The following is a 19,625-nucleotide window of genomic DNA, read 5'->3' as shown; positions in this document are numbered from 1 at the left end:
GGTTCAACCCCAGACGCTTGGCACGAATGGCGCTAGGCATTATTATCTGGTGGCATCAGCCACGGGTTCTGAAAGAAGAAACTCAACCTGCAGTTTTGGAGGCAGCCCCAGACCCAGAAAGCAGAAGGAAACTGCAAGAAGCTTTGTCCTTGTAAGATGGGGTTGCGCCATCTGGACGATCATCTCGGGAGATGACTGCAGAGGCGGGGGCCGCATGAGAATTACTCAATGCTCTCGATGCCCTGGCCCTTCTCAGGCAGGTTCGGGGCAGCTCCAGCTGGGAGGGCCGAGCAGTGGCCAAGGTCAGTGGGAAACAGCTGGCGTCCACATGCAAACCTCTCTCCACTGGGGTGGCCAGCATCAGACCGCTGGGCCCTCCTTGAGGTTCAAAGGGAGGTCGTTCACCCTTCTCCCCACGTCCTCTATCTGTCTTCCTCCCCCAGCCACACCACCCTACACACAGCACATCACAGCAGGTGGATCTTTCTAAAACATCCATCACGATAAACTCAAAAAAAGAGGATACGGAACAGGAAGTGTGGTATGAGGGCACAGGGAAGGGGAGAGTGTTGGAGACAAGACACATGTTAACTGATTCCATGTTTCTGTCTTCTTCTGAGACAGGATCTGGCTTCTGCACCGAGGCTAGAGCGCAGTGGTGCGATCTTGGCTCACTGCAACCTCCATCTCCCAGGCGCAGGCGATTCTCCCACTTCAGCCTCCTGAGCAACTGGGACTACAGGATGTGCACCATCACACCCAGCTAATTTTTTTTTTGTATTTTTTGTAGAGATGGGGTCTTGACATGTTGCTCAGCCTGGTCTCGAACTGTTGGCCTCAAGTGATCTGCTTGCCTCGGCCTTCCAAAGTGCGGGGATTACAGGCATGAGACACCATGCCCGGCCAGCTCCACACTTCTAAAGCTCCTAGCACCTCTGTCTTCTTTTACTCTTCTGTTATTTTCCTTTTACTTCATGTCTCTCACTTAAAACAAAAGCAGGCCAGTCGCAGGGGCTCATGCCTGTAATCCCAACACTTTGGGAGACCGAGGCGGGCAGATCACCTGATGTCAGGAGTTCGAGACCAGCCTGGCCAACATGGTGAAACCCCGTATCTACTAAAAATACAAACATTAGCCAGGTGTGGTAGCGCATGCCTGTAGTCCCAGCTACTTGGGAGTCTGAGACAGGAGAACCGCTTGAAACCAAGGCAGAGGTCGCAGAGAGCCAAGATCATGCCACTGCACTCCAGCCTGGGCAACAGAGTGAAACTCTGTCTCAAAAAAAAAAAAAAAAAAAGAAAAAGAAAAAGAAAAAACAGAAAAGCAGCTCTCTGAATTATGAGCCACCTTAAGACCATCTAGAGATAATACAGGAGTATTTTTTGTTTAAGTTGTCAAATGAAGAAATAACTTCCTCCATGCACCAAAAAAACAAAAAACCTACAGAGAGAGGAAGGTGCTGGTTAACCTAGATTAACTTTCTCCCTCAGCTCTTCTAAAAGAGTGGACATGGAATGAGGAAACTGGGAGTTGCTATTTAAGCAATTTAAGAAAAGCCACTGGAGAGAGAGAGGTTGCAGAGAACGGTTAGCTTGGGAGCTGGGAGCAGCCAAGGGGGCCCCCACTGGCTAGAGCGTGCTAAACATTCCAGGAAGTCCAACCACCTAGGAGGCCACTATTAGGGCAGGAAGGAGGGGCTGGGGTGCGGGCGGCACCCGGGGGCCTAGGAGTTTCCTGATGCTTGCATTGAGCTGTGAACAACTTCAGTAGCAAGAAACCACCCCCCGCCCACCGCCAGCCACCTCAAATTTCAGACTGTGTTTAGCAGACAAATTTGACCCCAGAGTAGATGGAATCATTGCCTTATGATGTGAGGGGACGTGGGACACTGGGACAGCAGAAACCAGATGACCACAGCCCAGGGGTGTTGGGAGGAAGAGTTCAGCATCCACTTGGGCCACAGTTCTCAACTGGAAGCAACTGTGTCCCTCAAGGCACATCTGGCAATGTCTGGAGCCATTTTTGGTTGCCAAAATTGGGGTGGACACTACTGTATCTAATGGGTAGAGTCCAGGGTTGCTGCTCAACATCCCACAGTGCACAGGACAGTCCCCAACCACAAAGAACAATGTGTCTCCAGATGTCAGTAGTGCCCAGGATAAAAAACCCCACACCAGGTGGCTGAGCTGAAGACGCTGAGACCATCTCACTCAGACCAGAGACGTGACAACTCCCAGGATCTGTTTATCATCTTCTATGCACCAGGTGCCGTGTCAAACGTGTCAAATGTTTAGGTGCCACTAAAGATACCTGAGCGCCTGCGAGGTGCCAGACACAGCTCACGCGGTATAACCGACGTTTACACACATTTAATCTTCTGACTTTGGACTCTGGAGCCAGACTGTACGGGTTTGAATCCTGGGGCTACCACTTCGTACCTGGGTAGCCACAGGCAAGTTAGTTAACTTCTCTGTGCCTTCGTTTGTTTCTTTTTTGAGACAGGGTCTCACTCTGACACCCAGGCTGGAGTACAGTGGCATGATCATAGCTCACTATAGCCTTGAACTCCCGGGCTCAGCCAATCCTCCTGCCTCAGCCTCTCAAGTAACTAGGACTACAGGTGCACCACCATGCCTGGTGAATTTTTTAATTTTTGTAGAGATGAGGTCTCACTACATTACCCAAGGTGGTCTCAAACTCCTGGCCTCAAGCAATCCTCCAGCCTTGGCCTCCCAAAGTACTAGGATTATAGGTACGAGCCACTGCACCCAGCCTGTGCCTCACTTTTTCATCTGTAAAATACAGCTGACAATCATGCAATCAACTTCAGAGGGCTGTGGTGGGGTGTCTATGAGGCAGTGCACACAGGGCACTTCTCACAATGCTTGGCACATAGCAGGTGCTCAGTAAATCTCAGTGAGGCAACACCCTATGGCCAGGAAGAGCATGGACTCTGCCGATGGGCTGTGGGTGTGAATGCTGGTTCTTCTTTTCATCAGCTGTGCAATCTCCGGCAAGTTTCAGAGACCAGTTTCTTCATCTGGAAAATGGGGGTTTCGATTACCCTCCTCCAGGGGTACCATGGTGAGTAATGGACAAGTTGGGACATTGACATCCTTGGAACGGAATGTGCATGACAGAGGCTTTATAAGTGAACGTGTCACTGCACTTAGTGCCATTAATATTTATTATTATTATTATTATTTTTTTTTTTTTTTGAGATGAAGTCTCACTCTTTGCCCTGGCTGGAGTGCAGTGGCGCGATCTTGGCTCACTGCAACCTCCGCCTCCTGGGTTCAAGTGATTCTCCTGCCTCAGCCTCCTGAGTAGTTGGGATTACAGGTGCCCAACACCATGTCCAGCTAATTTTTGTATTTTCAGTAGAGACGGGGTTTCACCATGTTGGCCAGGCTGATCTCAAACTCCTGACCTCAAGTGATTCACCTGCCTCAGCTCCCCAAAGTGCTGGGATTACAGGTGTGAGCCACTGTGCCCGGCCTAATATTTATTATTAAGTGCCTAGAGAGATGGTTACAAACAACATCCCTGGCTCAGGGGGATGGGCTGGGAAACGATAAATTAACAAGCTACAAAACAAACAAACCTGCCAATAAAAATGCATGGCCACGTGCAGTGGCTCACATCTGTCATCCCAGCACTTTGGGAGGCTGAGACAGAGGGATCCTTGAGCCCAGCAGTTCAAGACCAACTTGAGGAACAAAGCAAGACCTTGTCTCTCCAAATAAAAAAATTTAGTATTGAAAAAAAAAAAAAAAGGCCAGGAGAAGTGGCTCATGCCTATAAGCCCAGCACTTTGGGAGGCTAAGGCAGGTGGATTGCTTGAGCTGAGGAGTTCGAGACCGGCCTGGACAACATGGTGAAACCCTGTCTCTACAAAACATACCAAAATATTATCCAAGTATCGTGCTGTGTGTGCCTGTAGTTCCAGCTACTTGGGAGGCTAAGGTCAGAGGATCACCTGAGCCCGTGAAATCAAGGCTGCAATGACAGCTGTGACTGCGCCACTGCACTCCAGCCTGGGAAATGGAATGAGACCCTGTCTCAAAAAAAAAAAAAAAAATCCAAATAACACTCAGCCAAAGAAAGGTACTTTTGTTTCCCTGATCTAGATAAAACTGAGGCTCAGACCTAAGTCTACACAGCTTGTGGGTGATGGAGGCTGGCCAGCCTCCAGAGTTCTCATTTAGCCCAGAATAGAATCAAGGTCAAAGCCTTGGAAAGTGACTCCCAGGGGGAAGCCTCAAGCAGCTGCTGCCCCTCAGCAAGAAAACAAAAATGCAAGTGCAAGTTCACCCTCCTGGGAAGTGTGAGACAGGACAGAAGCCCAGGAGGCCAGGCTTCCCTTCCCTTCTGCAGGCTCTGCAGAACCCTTGTCCCACGGGGTCTCGCAGACAAGCGGCTGGGCAGAGTCAAACCTGAGGGCAGCCAAGGGAAAGAAATGCAAGTAGGGAGGACCCAGTGGGAGATGGGAAGGTGGTCACTTCCAGAAGCCAGGACCGAACACACACATACCGTCTTTGACAGGCCGTCGCTCGATGCTGTCAGGTTCCAGCTCCTCATGGGAGAGAAAGATCCTCAGGCGTTTCAGGGAGACACTCGCATATACAGAGAGCAATGGCAGGCGAGAGTTATTTTTAAAAAGCATTTTTGCAAAACCAACCAAGGTTAACTTTCAAGGGTTTCCCCGGCTGTGGAGGGGCACACACCCTCCCTTATTTCTGAAGGTCCCACATTTCTTAGAACCAGTGTATACTTTAGAATTAAACAAAACAAAACAAAACAAAAAAAGAAACAGGTTTTGGTTCTGCTTTGTTTTAAAAGCCCACAAAGGGTATTTCAGAAAAAATGGGCGAATGGCTGGGCGCGGTAGCTCAAACCTGTAATCCCAGCACTTTGGGAGGCCGAGGCAGGCAGATCACTTGAGGTCAGGAGTTTGAGACCAGCCTGGCCAACACGGTGAAACCCCGCCTCAGCTAAAAAAAAAAAAAAAATACATAAAATTAGCCTGGTGTGGTGGCACGCATCTGCAATCCCAGCTACTCGAGAGGCTGAGGCAGAAGAATCACTTGAACCTGGGAAGGCAGAGGTCGCAGTGAGCCAAGATCATGTCACTGCACTCCAGCCTGGGCGACAGAGTGAGGCTCCATTTCAAAAAATAAATAAATAAAAATAAAAAGAAAAGAAGAAAAGGGCAGAGGCCTGGTGGAAAAGGGACTCTGGAAACGTAACAGCAAATGCAACAGAGCCAATTCAAACAGCCCAATGGGACAGGCATTTCTGAGATACTCCAGAAAACTTGGATATGGGCTGAGTATTATTGTAAAAACTTATTGTTAGTTTGCTTAGACATGATGATGGTATTACATTATGTAGGAAGAAATGCATGCTGAAATATTTGTGGGTAGAATGTAAGGGGTCTGAGATTTGCTTTAAAATTATTCGGCAAATAAAGGAAAGAATGAAGGGATAGATAGCAGAGTTTAGCATCAAAAACAAATGAAGGGAAAGAGGGACAAGGGAGGGATACTGAAAAAGAATGAGATAAATCAACTGTGGCAAAATGTTTTGGGTTTTTTTGTTTGTTTTTGAGACGGAGTCTCGCTCTGTCACCCAGGCTGGAGTGCAGCGGCGCAATCGCAGCTCACTGGAAGCTCCACCTCCCGGGTTCACAACATTCTCCTGCCTCAGCCTCCCGAGTAGCTGGGATTATAGGCGCCTGCCACCACACCTGGCTAATTTTTTTGTATTTACAGCAGAGACAGGGTTTCACCGTGTTAGCCAGGATGGTCTCAATCTCCTGACCTCGTGATCCACCCACCTCGGCCTCCCAAAGTGCTGGGATTATAGGCATGAGCCACTGTGCCCAGCCTTGGTTTCTTTATTTGAGACAGAGTCTTGCTCTGTCGCCCAGGCTGGAGTGCAGTGGTGCAAACATAACTCACTGCAGCCTCAAACTCCTAGGCTCAAGCGATCCTTCTGCCTCAGCCTCCCATGTAGTCACTGCAGGCGTGCACCCCACACCCATTTTGTTATTTTTTGTAGAGTAGGGGTCTCATTGCCCAGGCTGATTTTGAACTCCTGGGCTGAAGCAATCCTACCACCTCAGCCTCCCACAGTGCTGGGATTACAGGTGTGAGCCACTGTGCCCAGCCAAAAAATGCTGATGTTGAATCTGAGTGATGTGTACATGGGGTTCATGTTGTATTATTTCCTTTCTTGGAGACTGAGTCTCACTCAGTCGCCCAGGCTGGAGTGCAGTGGTGCAATCTCAGCTCACTGCAACCTCGGCAACCTCCACCTCCTGGGTTCAAGCGATTCTCGTGTCTCAGCCTCCAGATTAGCTGGGATTACAGGCACCCACCAACACATCTGGCTAATTTTTGTATTTTTAGTAGAGACAGGGTTTCCCCATGTTGGCCAAGCTGGTCTCGAACTCCTGACCTCAGCTGATCTGCCTGCCTTGGTCTCCCAAAGTGCTGGGAATGCAGGTGTGAGCCATCATGCCTGGCTTTTTTTTTTTCTTTTTCTTCTTTTTCTTTTTTTTAATGCCAGCTTACAAGCTTTAAGCTATTCTACTTCTGTGTACACTTGACATTTTTCATAATAAAATGGATTTTTTTGTTTTGGACAAAGCCTGCAATCAGCGTTGTACTACCAAATTTTAAGGTTGATTTGCCTATGTAGTTAAAATGGAGTTTTCAAAAGGGATGTTCGCAATGCTCGGAAAAAGAATGTGAAAATAGAGCAGAAAAGTGACAGGAGCTTCCAGTAGTGCCCAAGCGTGACATAATAGAAAGCCACCCCTCCTTATACAGTCAATGGCAGGAATTTTAGAGATTCTACAGGGTCTACATTGTTTTTAAAAAATAAAAACAAAAAACAAAAAAATACAGGGTCTTACTCCCTTCACTGAGGCTGGAGTGTAGTGGTGTGACTATGACTCACTGCAGCCTCAACTTCCCAAGATCAGCTGATCCTCCCACCCCAGCCTTCTGAGTAGCTGGGAGTACAGGGGCACACCACCATGCCTGGCTAATTTTCAAATATATATATATATAGATATATATATATAGATAGATATAGATAGATAGATAGATAGATAGATAGATAGATTTTTTTTTTTTTTTTACATACAGGGTTTTACCATATTGCCCAGGCTAGTCTCAAACTCCTGGGCTTAAGAGATCCACCTGCCTTGGCCTCCCAAAGTGCTGGGATTACATGCATGTGCCATCATGCCCGGCCGTAAGGTTGGGGTTTTTCTTTTTTTTTTTTTAATTTTGAGACGGAGTTTTTGCTGTCACCCCGACTGGAATGCAATGGCACGATCTTGGCTCACTGCAACCTCTTCCTCCTGGGCTAAAGCAATTCTCCTGCCTCAGCCTTCCGAGTAGCTGGGATTACAGGGACCCGCCACCACACCTGGCTAATTTTTGTATTTTTAGTAGAGATGAGGTTGCACTATGTTGGCCAGGCTGGTCTCGAACTCTTGACCTCAGGTGATCTACCCGCCTCAGCCTCCCAAAGTGGTGGGATTACAGGCATGAGCCACCGCGCCCAGCTGTAAGGTTGGGGTTTCTCAAAGCGTGGGTGGTCAAGACCTATCAGTGGGTTGTAAAATCAATCAAGTCAGACAACAGCTACATTTTTTAAAAAAAGGATAGGAATGGCAGAGAAATAGGCTGAAGAGAACAGAGTATTTTGGAAAGATTCTTCCAGAGCGTGGGAAAGCCCTGCTGCATTAAACTTGATTCATATACTCAAGTGCGAGTTCTCTGTCAAGAAGTCAAATGCGTTTTCTTTCTTTCAGGCATGACCAGACAAAAGCATGGCAGCCTTTGTCCGGGCCTCATGGAGCCCGACCGGGAGTGTGATCTAGAGGCTGCGCTCGGGGGCACTTCCATGCTTTTGTGGCCTAGAACCCCAAGCCCCCTCTCGGAAGTCGCCCCAGCTTCCCCCTGTACCTGCACGATGCTGCTGATGACCATGGGAAGAATGTTCAGGGGAAACCGGAGGATGCTGAACAAGGCCAAAGACACGAAGGCTGTCTGGGCATCCAGGATGTTGTTCTCGTCAATGGTCACGTAGACGGCAAACGTGCACAGGGCCACCTGCAAGCAGAACGCCCAGTGCTGACTGCTGTGCCCTGAGTGAGAGTCATCACCCTAGGAGCAGTGACAGGCCCTAGAGACGTGCTCGGGCCCTCCCCAGGTGGCCACAACTGACCAGCTGCTGGAGCTCATGGAAAAACCTGGGGCAGTATCTGGAACATAGCAGGTGCTCACTAAACACTCCGGGAATGAACTGGATAAATCAACGACCAGGAGCCGAAAGAGCCGGCCCCTCCCATCAACTTTCTCAGCGATGTACTAGAGGGGCATTCTTAGTATTCGTCAAAAGCACCAAGCACAATCCCCAAGCCAGGCCTTTGCCCCTGCCATTTCCTCTGCCTGAAACCATCTTCCATCTAGGTGGCCACCTGACTCCTCCCTCTCACCATTCAAGGGAGCTGCCTCTCCCACTCTACCCAAATAGCCTGGCCATCGGCCCATGTATTTTCAGGGTCTCAGCACTGCCATTTCATTGTCAATTCCTGGAAGGTCATACAGCTTAAAAATAAAAACCATACACTTTGCCATATTTCCGCTGTGGGACCCTGGTTGAGTTATTTCACCTCTCCAGGCGAGCCCCTATTTTCTCATCTATAAAATGGAAGTCATGATAGGCTTTTAAGGCCTCTTGGCACTTATGTAGGGTGCTTATTTGCACAGGGCCCAAGCACAGTAAAACTCAACAGATGGCAGCTGTTTTTCTTTCTTCTTAGAAGATTTGGTCCAAATTCCCTAGATCATTCTTCCAAGGAATCTATTAATGTGGTCACACAAGCGAGAGCCCGGTCCCACGGGAAGCCAGAGCTGGTTCGTGTTCTGGCTCTGACATTAACAAGACAGATGACGCTGAGCCATGGCACAGAAATTTTCCAGGCTCCGATGTCAAGAGGGAGGCAAGGTGCTCGAAACGACAGGGACACATGATCCCTGGGTGCAGTGGTGCAATCATGCATGGCTCACCACAGCCTCGACCTCCCGGGCCCAAGCATTCCTCCCACCTCAGCCTCCCGAGCAGCTAGGACTACAGGCGCATACCACCATGCCCGGCTAATTTTTTTATTTTGGTAGAGACAGGGTCTCCCTATGCTTCCTAGGCTGTTCTCGAACACCTGGGCTCAGGCCATCTACCTGCCTCGGCCACCTAAAGTACAGGGATTACAGGCATGAGCCACTGCACCCATCCTGGCTCCCATCTTCTAAGCGGTAACGCAACACTGGCATCTTACCTAAAGATACTTTTTTTTTTTTTGAGACACAGTCTCATTCTTTTGCACAAAATGGAGTGCAGTGGTGCGATCGCAGTTCACCGCAACCTCTGCCTCCCAGGGTCAAACGATTCTCATGCCTCAGTCTCCAAGTAGCTGGGATTATAGGTGCCCACCACCATGCCCAGCTAATCTTTTTGTATTTTTCTTAGTAGAGATGCGGTTTCGCCATGTTGGTCAGGCTGGCCTTGAGCTCCTGGCCTCAAGTGATCCGTCTGCCTCGGCCTCCCAAAATGCTGGGATTACAGGTATGAGCCACCATGCCCAGCCCAGAGATATTCCTTACTCAAAAGGGTCTACATGTATCTACATGATAGACTTCTCAACCATAAAAAGGAGTGAAATTCTTATACATGCTAAAACATGGATAAACCTTGAAAACATCACGCTAAGAAACCAGTCAGATGGCCAGGTGGGGTGGCTCACACCTGAAATCCCAGCACTTCGGGAGGCTGAGGCGGGCGGATCACCTGAGGTCGGGAGTTCCAGACCAGCCTGACCAACGTGGAGAAACTCCGTCTCTACTAAAAATACACAATTAGCCAGGAGTGGTGGTGCATGCCTATAATCCCAGCTACTCAGTAGGCTGAGGCAGGAGAATCGCTTGAACCTAGGAGGCAAACGTTGTAGTGAGGCAAGGTCATGCCATTGCGCTTCAGGTGGGCAACAAGGGAGAAACTTCGTCTGAAAAAAAAAAGAAACAGACAGAAAAGGACACCTGTTGTTTGATTCCATTTATATGAAATGTCCACAGTAGATAAACAGAGACAGACAGAAAGCAGATTACTGGTTGCCTGGGATGGAATGGAAGATTTGGGGAGCAAGTGGTAACAGGTACAGGGCTTCCTTTTGGGGTAATGAAAATGTCCTGGAATTAGTGGTGACTGTCGTATCATTTATACAAAAAACCCACTAGGTGACCTTCACACCACCTACACAAAAACCCACTGGGTGAGCATCACACCACCTACACAAAAGCCCACTGGATGACCTTCACACCACCTACACAAAAACCCACTGGGTGACCCTCACACCACCTACACAAAAACCCACTGGGTGAGCATCACACCACCTACACAAAAAAACCACTGAATTGCACACTTTTAAATGGTGAATTATACCTCCATTAAAAAAATAAATTTCGATCGGCATGGTAGCCCATGCCTGTAATCCAAATGCTTTGCAAGGCTGAGGAGGGAGGATCACTTGAGGCCAGAAGTTCGAGCTGAGCCAGGGCAAAAAAGCAAGGCTGTGTCTCTACAAAATTTTTAAAAAAATAAGCCAGGTGGCTGGGCTCAATGGCTCATGCCTGTAATCCCAGCATGTTGGGAGGCCAAGGCAGGTGGATCACCTGAAGTCAGGAGTTCAAGACCAGCCTGTCTGACAGGGCAAAACCCTGTCTCTACTAAAAATACAAAAATTAGCCAGGTGTGGTGGCACGTGCCTGTAGTCCCAGCTACTAGGGAGGCTGAAGTAGGAGAATCACTTTAACCCGGGAGGTGGAGGTTGCAGTGAGCCAAGATTGCACCATTGCACTCCAGCGTGTGCAACAGAGCAAGACTCCGTCTCAAAACAATAATATTAATAAATAAAGTCAAGCATAGTGGCATGCACCTGTAGTCCTAGCTACTAGGGAGGCTGAGGCAGGAGAATCATTTGAGCCCTGGAGGTCGAGGCTGCAGTGAGCTATGACTGTACCCCCGCACCAGCCTGGGTAACAGTGTGAGGCCCCCATCTCTAAACAAGTAATTTTTTTAAAAGTACCTCTCCAAAGTCAACCTATTTTTCAGTGTAGAAGTCAAAGTGCTGACTCAGATCCCAAGGCCCAGCTGATTTGTAAAGTCCCTTCCCTGTACCTCATTATTTGGCCTCATCTGTCACTCTCCCCTCACTCCCACTGTTTCAGCCTCCATGGTTATCCCACCTATGAACGGGCACAGTAATGCCCCAGGGCCTTTGCACATGCTCTTGCTACTCCCTGGTTGGCCTCTTTACCTCCATCAAGTCTTTCCTCAAGTGTCACCTTCTCAGTGAGCTTGGACCACCCTACTTAAAACTGCAAGCCGCCCTTATTACAAAGATCTGACTCTTTTCTTTCTATTGCACTTAGGATAGCTTTCTGTAGCACTAGGATTTATTTATTGTGCCTATTTTTCCTTGTCTGTTTCTCTCCGTGAAAAATGAATGTTCCATGACTGGAGATTATTACCTGTAGTATTCACTGCTGTATTGTCAGAGCCTAGGACAGAGCCCAGATCATGGTGCTCAGTGAATGTCTGCTGGGTAGATGATGGATGGGTGGGAGTGGATAAATGGGTGGGGACAAGGTAGGTGAATTTGCCTGAGGGCAGAAGAGCACATCACAGGTGTCTCTTCAGCAGTGAAGCAAACCAGGCCTCAGGCATCTCACCACCAAAACGTACCAGCCCCCTTGGTGAGCCAAGTACCAATCGATGCCGGCTGCTGGCAGCACAGGGCACACACAGAGAGGAGACAGGACAACATCATGTGGCCCCTTTCAGGTCCATGGTCCTGGCTTCTCCAGAAGGAGGAGGTCATCTAGCCATCCACCCCTCGGTTATTAACTGAGCAACCATCATGCGCTGGGGACTGAGGTGGGCTTGGCAACCCTGAGACGCACAGTCTAGTGGAAGCACAGGCTTTAACAGGTTCCCTACAGGCAGTGTTTGGAAATCCGAAGAGGCTGGTAGGACGGGCACAATGACTGGGGCTCCAGGCAGCAGGAGACTGGAGTTCACCTTGTAACAGGCGAGGGTCAAGGGTGCAAAAGTCCTTCATACACAGTGAGGAGCACCTGTCCCCTAGGTGCCTTTTCTGAGAAATGTGGAAAACCAATGAATGGAACCCCTATACTCCAGCCCACCCCCTAAAAATCCTGATGCCCTGTGTGCAGTTATCTGCTCTTCCTGCCTACCTGGCATCTATCACTCTGTTTATGGCAACATGCAATTTTCTCTGGGGGAACTGAACTTCTCCCAGTGTCAACCTATGAGCTTCAGCCACAGATGAACCTCCTCCCCCGCACCCGCTACCTTGGCCCCAAGTCCTGAAAGACATGACCTAGCCCTGGCTGACCCAAGCATCCTATCTCCCTGGCATCAGTGACTGGCTCAGGAAGAAGCATGTGATCGACCACAACCAATGAGACTCAATCTCATAGCTTTGCAGGAAATATTAGGGGAAAAGAGTAAGATTCTCTGTTCACAGGGGTTGCTGAGGTGACAGGATGATCAGGAAACTGCCAGCTAATAAAGAAACCACCATCAAGAAAGCAGAGTTGAGAGTCAGAGACGTTGTTATTCCCAACATTATCTTGGGAACTCCTAGATCCAGCCATGCCTGGAACCCCATTCATGCTTAAAAGTCTTTTTCTAGACTTTTTAGTTTTGTGACTCAAAAATCCCCCTCTTCTCTTACTCTAGTTGATTTAAGCTAGGTTTCTGTTATTTGCAAGACAGTTCCTAATTAATATGATTTATTTCAACCTCTCAGTCATTCATGTATTTATTCATTTACCTACATACACTTACAGAGCATGAACTATTTGCCAAGGTCCCTATGCTTTGCTGGTACAAGCACAAAATGACAAGGTCTGACTGGGCGTGGTAGCTCACATCTGCAATCCCAGCACTTTGGGAGGCCGAGGTGGGCGGATCACTTGAGGTCAGGAGTTTGAGACCAGCCTGGCCAACATGGTGAAACCCCATCTCTACTAAAAAGACAAAAAATTAGCCGGGTGTGGTGGCGCACACCTGCAATCCCAGCTTTTCGGGAGGCTGAGGCAGGAGAATCAGCTGAACCCGGGAGGTGGAGGTTGCAGTGAGCTGAGATTGTGCCACTGCACTCCAGCCTGGGCGGCAGAATGAGACTCCGTCTCAAAAATACAGAAATGTATAAATATATAAATAAATAAAATGACATGGTCGTGGCCGTGGCTCCATGGACCCTAGGATATGATCAGCAGAGAACTACAGGACAGATCATTACCATAGAGAATGATGAATTATTCTAACAAAGGGAGATTCGGGGTAAACAGAAGGCAAGAAGCTCACAAATCACCCAAGACAGAAAATGTTAAATATTGACGGCTGCCTGGCGATGCTATTTCAGGAAAGTGCATTAGGTGGACGTGGTAAATGCCAGGTTTGCCATTCCAGAAAAACAGTCCCATCAGTCCCTGGATGGCATCCCTGGCCTTCCCCGGCCTCTGTGTTCCATCACACCTACCGCTGGGTAAACACCTCATCGTCTTTGAAGCACAGGAATGCACACCAGTGGAAAAAACACCCAGGCACCTTCCAGGGGAACTGAAGGCCACATATTTTATCCTAATGTAGTCAGAGGCTTCGATGCCTCGGCCAGGACAAGGTCTCCCCAGCTGACACCCAGGCCCATCTGTTTCTTGCCAAACAGCTCAACAAACTCTGTCTCTGGAAACTCCGGGAAACTAAATGGCAAGAAAGGTCAAGAAAAGGTTAAGTAAAGCCGGTAGCCGGGTTCAGTATTTCACATCTGTAATCCCAGCTACTCCAGAGGCTGAGGCAGGAGGATCGCTTTAGCTCAGGAGTTAGAGGTTGCAGTGAGCCGTGATCACGCCACTGTACTCCAGCCTGGGCAGCAAAACAAGACCCTGTCTCTTTAAAAAAGAAAGAAAGAAAGAAAAAAGAGAAGAAAAGCCAGTCCTGCTCTTAAGCATCTTCTGCTGTGGTTTTCTAATGGGGAACAGGGCAGGAAGTGATAAGCAAAGTTTGGTGACAGCCTGGAAACTGTGGGTTTTGCCAACGAATCCAATGTGCAGAGCAAAAAGCTGTGAGAACACGCTGCCCATCCCCTCCTAAGCGGGACACAAGGCACAGACCAAACCTCATCACCAGCGCCCTCTGGCTTGTATCTTTTCCTCTAAGACAAGACCTTTCAAAATGCCATCAAGGCCAGGTGCAGTGGCTCATACCTACAATCCCAGCACTTTGGGAGACAGAGGCAGGCAGATTGCTCGAGCTCAGGAGTTTGAAAACATCCTGGGCAACAAAGTGAGACTCTGTCTCTGCAAAAATTACAGAAATTAGCTGGGCATGGTGGTGCATGCTTGTAGCCCCAGCTGCCTGGGAGGCTGAGGTTGGAGGATCACTTGAGCCTGGGAGGCAGAGGTTGCAGTGAGCCAAGATCATGTCACTGCACTCCAGCTTGGGCGGCAGTGTGAGACCCCATCTTAAAAAAAAAAAAAAAAGAAAAAAAGAAAAAAAAAGCCGTTTTGTATGGATTTATGTATGACTCTTACTATCACTTGTATAAAAGTAAAGTAAACAGAATCAAGTAACCATAACTACATGTATGACATGTATCCACCATTACAGTGATACAGACGTGGACTCTGGAAAAACACAAGAAACATGGAGAGAGGGAAGCAAGGTGACTGGTGTTAGGAGGAAGGGCTTGGGCCTTTCACTATGGACTGTGGTTCTCAACTGGCAGAATTCTGTCCCCCAAGGGGACACTTCGCAATGCCTGGAGCCATTTTCTATTGTCACCACTGGGAAGAAGAGGGAGAGGTACGACTTAGCATCTGGCAGGTAGAGGCCGCAGATGCTGGGAAACATCCTGCAATGTGCAGTCCAGGCCCTACAACACAGGGACAAAGGATGACCTGTTGGTGAATGTCAGCAGGCTGAGGTGGCCACGTGCGGAGAAGTCCAGCTGTATGAATACCATCTGGTGCAGCTTTAATTATGTTTCACCATATGCAAATACATTACTTCCTACTTTATAAAGTAAGACCCACCGGGCATGGCAGCTCACACCTGTAATCCCAGCACTTTAGGAGGCCGAGGTGGGTGGACCACTAGAGGCCAGGAGTTTGAGACCAGCCTGGCCAACATGGCTAAACCCCGTCTCTACTAAAAATACAAAAAATTGGCTTGGCATGGTGGCATGCGCCTGTAATCCCAGCTACTCGGACGCTGAGGCAGGAGAACTGCTTGAACCCTGGTGAAACCCCGTCTCTACTAAAAATACAAAACTTAGCTGGGCATGGTAGTAGGTGCCTGTAATCCCAGCTACTCAGGAGGCTGAGGCAGGAGAATCGCTTGAACCCAAGAGGTGGAGATTGCAGTGAGCTGAGATCGTGCCAATGCACTCCAGCCTGGCGAGAGAGCAAGATTCCTTCTCAAAAAAAAGGAGAGTCTAGGCGCGGTGGCTCACGCCTGTAATCCCAGCACGTTGGGAGGCCAAGGCAGGTAGATCACTTGAGGTCAGGAGTTCGAGACCAGCCTGGCGAACATGACAGAAACCCATCTCTACTACAAATATTAAAATTAACAAGGCATGGTGGTGCATGTTTGTAATCCCAGCTAGTCGGGGGGCTGAGGCAGGAGAATTGCTTGAACTGGGAGATGAAGGTTGCAGTGAGCTGAGATGGCACCACTGCACTTCAGCCTGGGTGACAGAGCGAGACTCGGTCCGAAAAAAACAAAAAAAGAGAGAGTTCATCAATGCACCCTGGTAAAGTCAAGGTACTGGAGTATAAGAAGAATGCAATGTACAAGGCAGAATGCAGGGGCATTGGAGCTGGAAGTGATCTTAGGGAACATGGAGTTACAGAAGGGCAACAAGATGTCATTTCTTGCTCAACTCTAGGCCACTGGCACCAGTCACCTGGAGGGCTGCTTGAACATAACTCAGTGGGAAAGAACCCCATGAGTGACTGTGGGTGTCTGCTGTGGGCATGAGGAAGGAGGCCAGGGCCCAGTATTTGACATGCTTGGAATCTAACCCCTTCATTTTCCATGTGACAAAATCTAGAGCCAGCGAGGTGAGATGACCAGCTTTGGGGTCACACTGTGAGCTGGCAGTAGAATGTGGCAGGTGTCCTGATTCTCAGAAGAACATTCCAGTCTTCTAAGCCAGGGGCTGGCCAAGGATGGCTCAGGTCCACATTTGGCCCACACCTGTTTACATACGGCCCATGAGCTCAGCATTGATTTCATTTTTTTAATTTTTTTTGAGACAGAGTCTTGTTCTGTTGCCCAGGCTTAGAGTGCAGTGGCGTGACCTCAGCTCACTGCGATCTCCGCCTCCCGGGTTCAAACGATTCCCGTACCTCAGCCTCCCAAAAAGCTTGGATGACCAGCATGCTCCACCACACCTGGCTAATTTTTTTTTGTGGGGGGCTGGGAGGGGGTGGGGGGCAGCAGCAGGAAAGGGTCTCACTCTGTTGCCCAGCCAGGAGTGTGTGGCATGATCTTGGCTCGCTGCAACTTCTGCCTCCTGGGTTGAAGCGATCCTCCTGCCTCAGCCTCCCGAGTAGCTATGACCACAGGTGCGCACCACCACTTCCAGCTAATTTTTGTATTTTTAGTATAGACGGGGTTTCACCACGTTGGCTAGGCTGGTCTCAATCTGCTAGCCTCAAGCAACCCGCCCGCCTCGGCCTCCCAAAGTGCTGAGATTACAGGCATGAGCCCCTGCACCCAGCCAGATTTCATATTTTTTAAAAGTTAAAAAAATCAAAAGAATATTACATGACACATGCAAATTCTATAAAATTCAAATTTTGGTGTCTCTAAATACTTTTTTATAGGAACACAGCCACACCCATCAATTTCCATATTATCTAAGGCTGTTTTTGCACTACGCTGGAAGAGACTGGTATTTGTGACAGAGACTGTATGGCCCGGAATTCCGAAAGTATTTACAGAAAAAGTTTCTTTACTCCTACTTTCTGCCAGTCTCTCTCGAAATTTAATGTGCATACACACCACCTAGAGGACTAGTTACAAGTCAGATTCCGTTTCAGTGGATCTGGGCTGAGGCCTGAAATTCTGCACCGTTAACAAGCACCAGGTGATGCCACGGCTGCTGGTCCACGGACCATACTTTAGGTAGTGAGGATCCACTCCAGTGTCTCTACATGTCGACCTGAACCAGAAGCAGCAGCACCTAGAGATATGTTAGGAAAGCAAATACTCAGGCCCCAACCATACCTACTAAAACTGAAAATTTGGGTGGGGCCCCGAAAGCTGAGTTTTATAGTAACAAGCTAGCAGCCAGCACTGTGGTTCATGCCTGTAATCCCAGCACTTTGGGAGGCCAAGGCGGGCGGATCACCTGAGGTCAGGAGTTCGAGACCAGCCTGGCCAACATGGTGAAACACCATCTCTACTAAAGATATTTTAAAAATTAGCTGAGCATGGTTGCTGCACGCCTGTAATCCCAGCTACTCGGAGGCTGAGGTGGAAGAATCGCTTGAACCCGGGAGGCAGAGATTGCAGTGAGCCAAGATCGTGCCACAGCAATCCAGCCTGGGTGACAGACTGGGACTTCATCTCAATAAATAAATAAATAATAAAATATAATAACAAGCTCTCCAGGTGATTCTGATGCAGGCTTGAATTCGAACACCATCTCTCCTGCAGTTCCAGACCCTGAGAGATGTAAGGCAAGACTAAGAAAATTCAGTGGCAGCATGAACACGCTTTCGCAAATGCTGAAACGGCTGGAGCTTCCTTAGACATTCCACCTGAAACTCAGCTAAGATGAAGCAGGCGGTAGTTTAACAGAAAAGTTCATATTCATAAACATGTTTAACTCTGCTTCACAGAAACTTGCCAGAAAAACATATAATTTGCCAACCTGACCAAGAAGGAATAGTTGTAATGAGCACAACATTACAAAAAGAATGACACAGTTAATAAAAAGACAGAAAGAAAAAACAAACATGGGGCATGATCTGAAGTCATCCTTCACCATTAACTGTTTTTAACTGTGCTTAAAAAGGGAATTTCCAAAGTCCATCTCTGTATGCTCTCCTGATTTGCGGCCAACTTTGCAAGATGGTAAGTTGCACTGTTGTCTTTAAACTTTTCAAAGCCAGCTAGGCAGGGATAGACCCATTACCATACCCCAGGACAGGTACCAGAACTTTCAGTGTAGCATGGATCATAATAGCAAAAAAATAGGGAACAACCTGTTTTTGCAAGGAATGGGAGAAAGGGTAATTCCAGCAGGGCGCATCCACACGTCAGACAAGCATCCATCATGAATGCAAATGAAACAAGCTGGGAGTGGTAGCAGTGCACCTGGAGTCCCAGCTACTTAGGAAACTAAAGCAGGAGGATTGCTTGGGCCCAGGACTTCAAGGCTGCAGTGAGCTATGATCACACCACAGTACTCCAGCCTGGGGGACAGAGCGAGACCCCATTTCAAAACAAAACAAAACCCCCAAAAAAACTAAAATGAAGTAGACCAGAATGAATGAACCAAGACTATATATTGTTAACCAAAGAAAAGAGAACACTACGTACAGTATCATTCCATTTAAATCTGTCAAAGTATTTTTAAATACCTATATGCTTGTCCATTTTTCTCTAAAAGCATACACGAAACTGTCACTTTGGAAGAGAGGAACTGATGGAAGAGAGGACAATATACTTTTCATTTTATATCTTTCTGTTTTTTGTTTTTTTTTTTTTTACAATGGATGACAAATATTTGTTCAGCACCTGCTATGCACTGTTTTATATACTGAGGATACAGCAGTCAATAGAAAAGACAAAAATGCCCATCTGGAGCTGACATCCTAGTGGGGGAAAAGCAGACAATAAAATATTTTATTTTACTTGTTTTTTTTTACTTTTTTGAGACAGGGTCTTGCTCTGTTGCCCAGGCTGGAGTGCCATGGCTCGATCTCGGCTCACTGCAACCTCAGCCTCCCAGGTTCAAGGGATTCTCATGTCTCGGCCTCCTGAGTAGCTGGGAATATAGGCATGCACCACCATGCCCAGCTAATTTTTTTCTTTTTCTTTTTTTTTTTTTAGCAGAAACAGGGCTTCACCAGGTTGGCCAGGCTGGTCTCGAGCTCCTGGCCTCAAGTGATCTACCCACCTTGGACTCCCAAAGGGCTGGGATTACAGGCACAAGCCACCGCACCCAGCCCAAAATAAGTAAATTTTAGAGAGTGTGTCTAGACCATGCCACTTGACATGTGGCCCATGAGACACTGACAATCCACACTTTGTGACCAGTTGGTGAGAAAATAAGGAGGCAGCACCATAATGTAGATCAACTATGGCACCAAGCGTGCCGTTCGACTCAGCTCACACTTTTTGTCTTGCAAGGCTATCTTAATGCAGGAAGCAGGGGGCACTGGTTTACATTCTGGCACAAGCTCCTTATATCACAGTAAATAGATAACGAACGGTTCCTACACAG

General features: G+C 48.2%; 1 protein-coding gene across 7 annotated transcripts in view; it reads right to left on the bottom strand.

Annotated features, from left to right (window-relative positions):
* Positions 1 to 19,625, bottom strand: part of LOC115933223 (serine/arginine repetitive matrix protein 2) — a 124,605-nt gene that overhangs the window by 50,458 nt on the left and 54,522 nt on the right. For 3 of the 7 annotated variants that reach the window (XM_063699602.1, XM_063699603.1, XM_063699604.1), the window contains exons 13-14: positions 7,987 to 8,133; positions 4,535 to 4,622 (exon numbers count right to left, since the gene is read on the bottom strand). In XM_063699602.1, coding sequence (XP_063555672.1) covers positions 4,535 to 4,622; positions 7,987 to 8,133 — 235 coding nt within the window. Of the gene's footprint in view, positions 1 to 4,534; positions 4,623 to 7,986; positions 8,134 to 19,625 lie in introns of those variants that run through there. The other 4 variants (XM_055365734.2, XM_063699594.1, XM_063699595.1 and 1 more) reach the window with 2 other exon arrangements.

This window comes from Gorilla gorilla, chromosome 18 (genome assembly GCF_029281585.2).
Source record: "Gorilla gorilla gorilla isolate KB3781 chromosome 18, NHGRI_mGorGor1-v2.1_pri, whole genome shotgun sequence".
NCBI lineage: Eukaryota > Metazoa > Chordata > Mammalia > Primates > Hominidae > Gorilla > Gorilla gorilla.
Note: the sequence above shows the minus strand (reverse complement) of the source record. Positions and strands in the feature narration are given on the sequence as shown.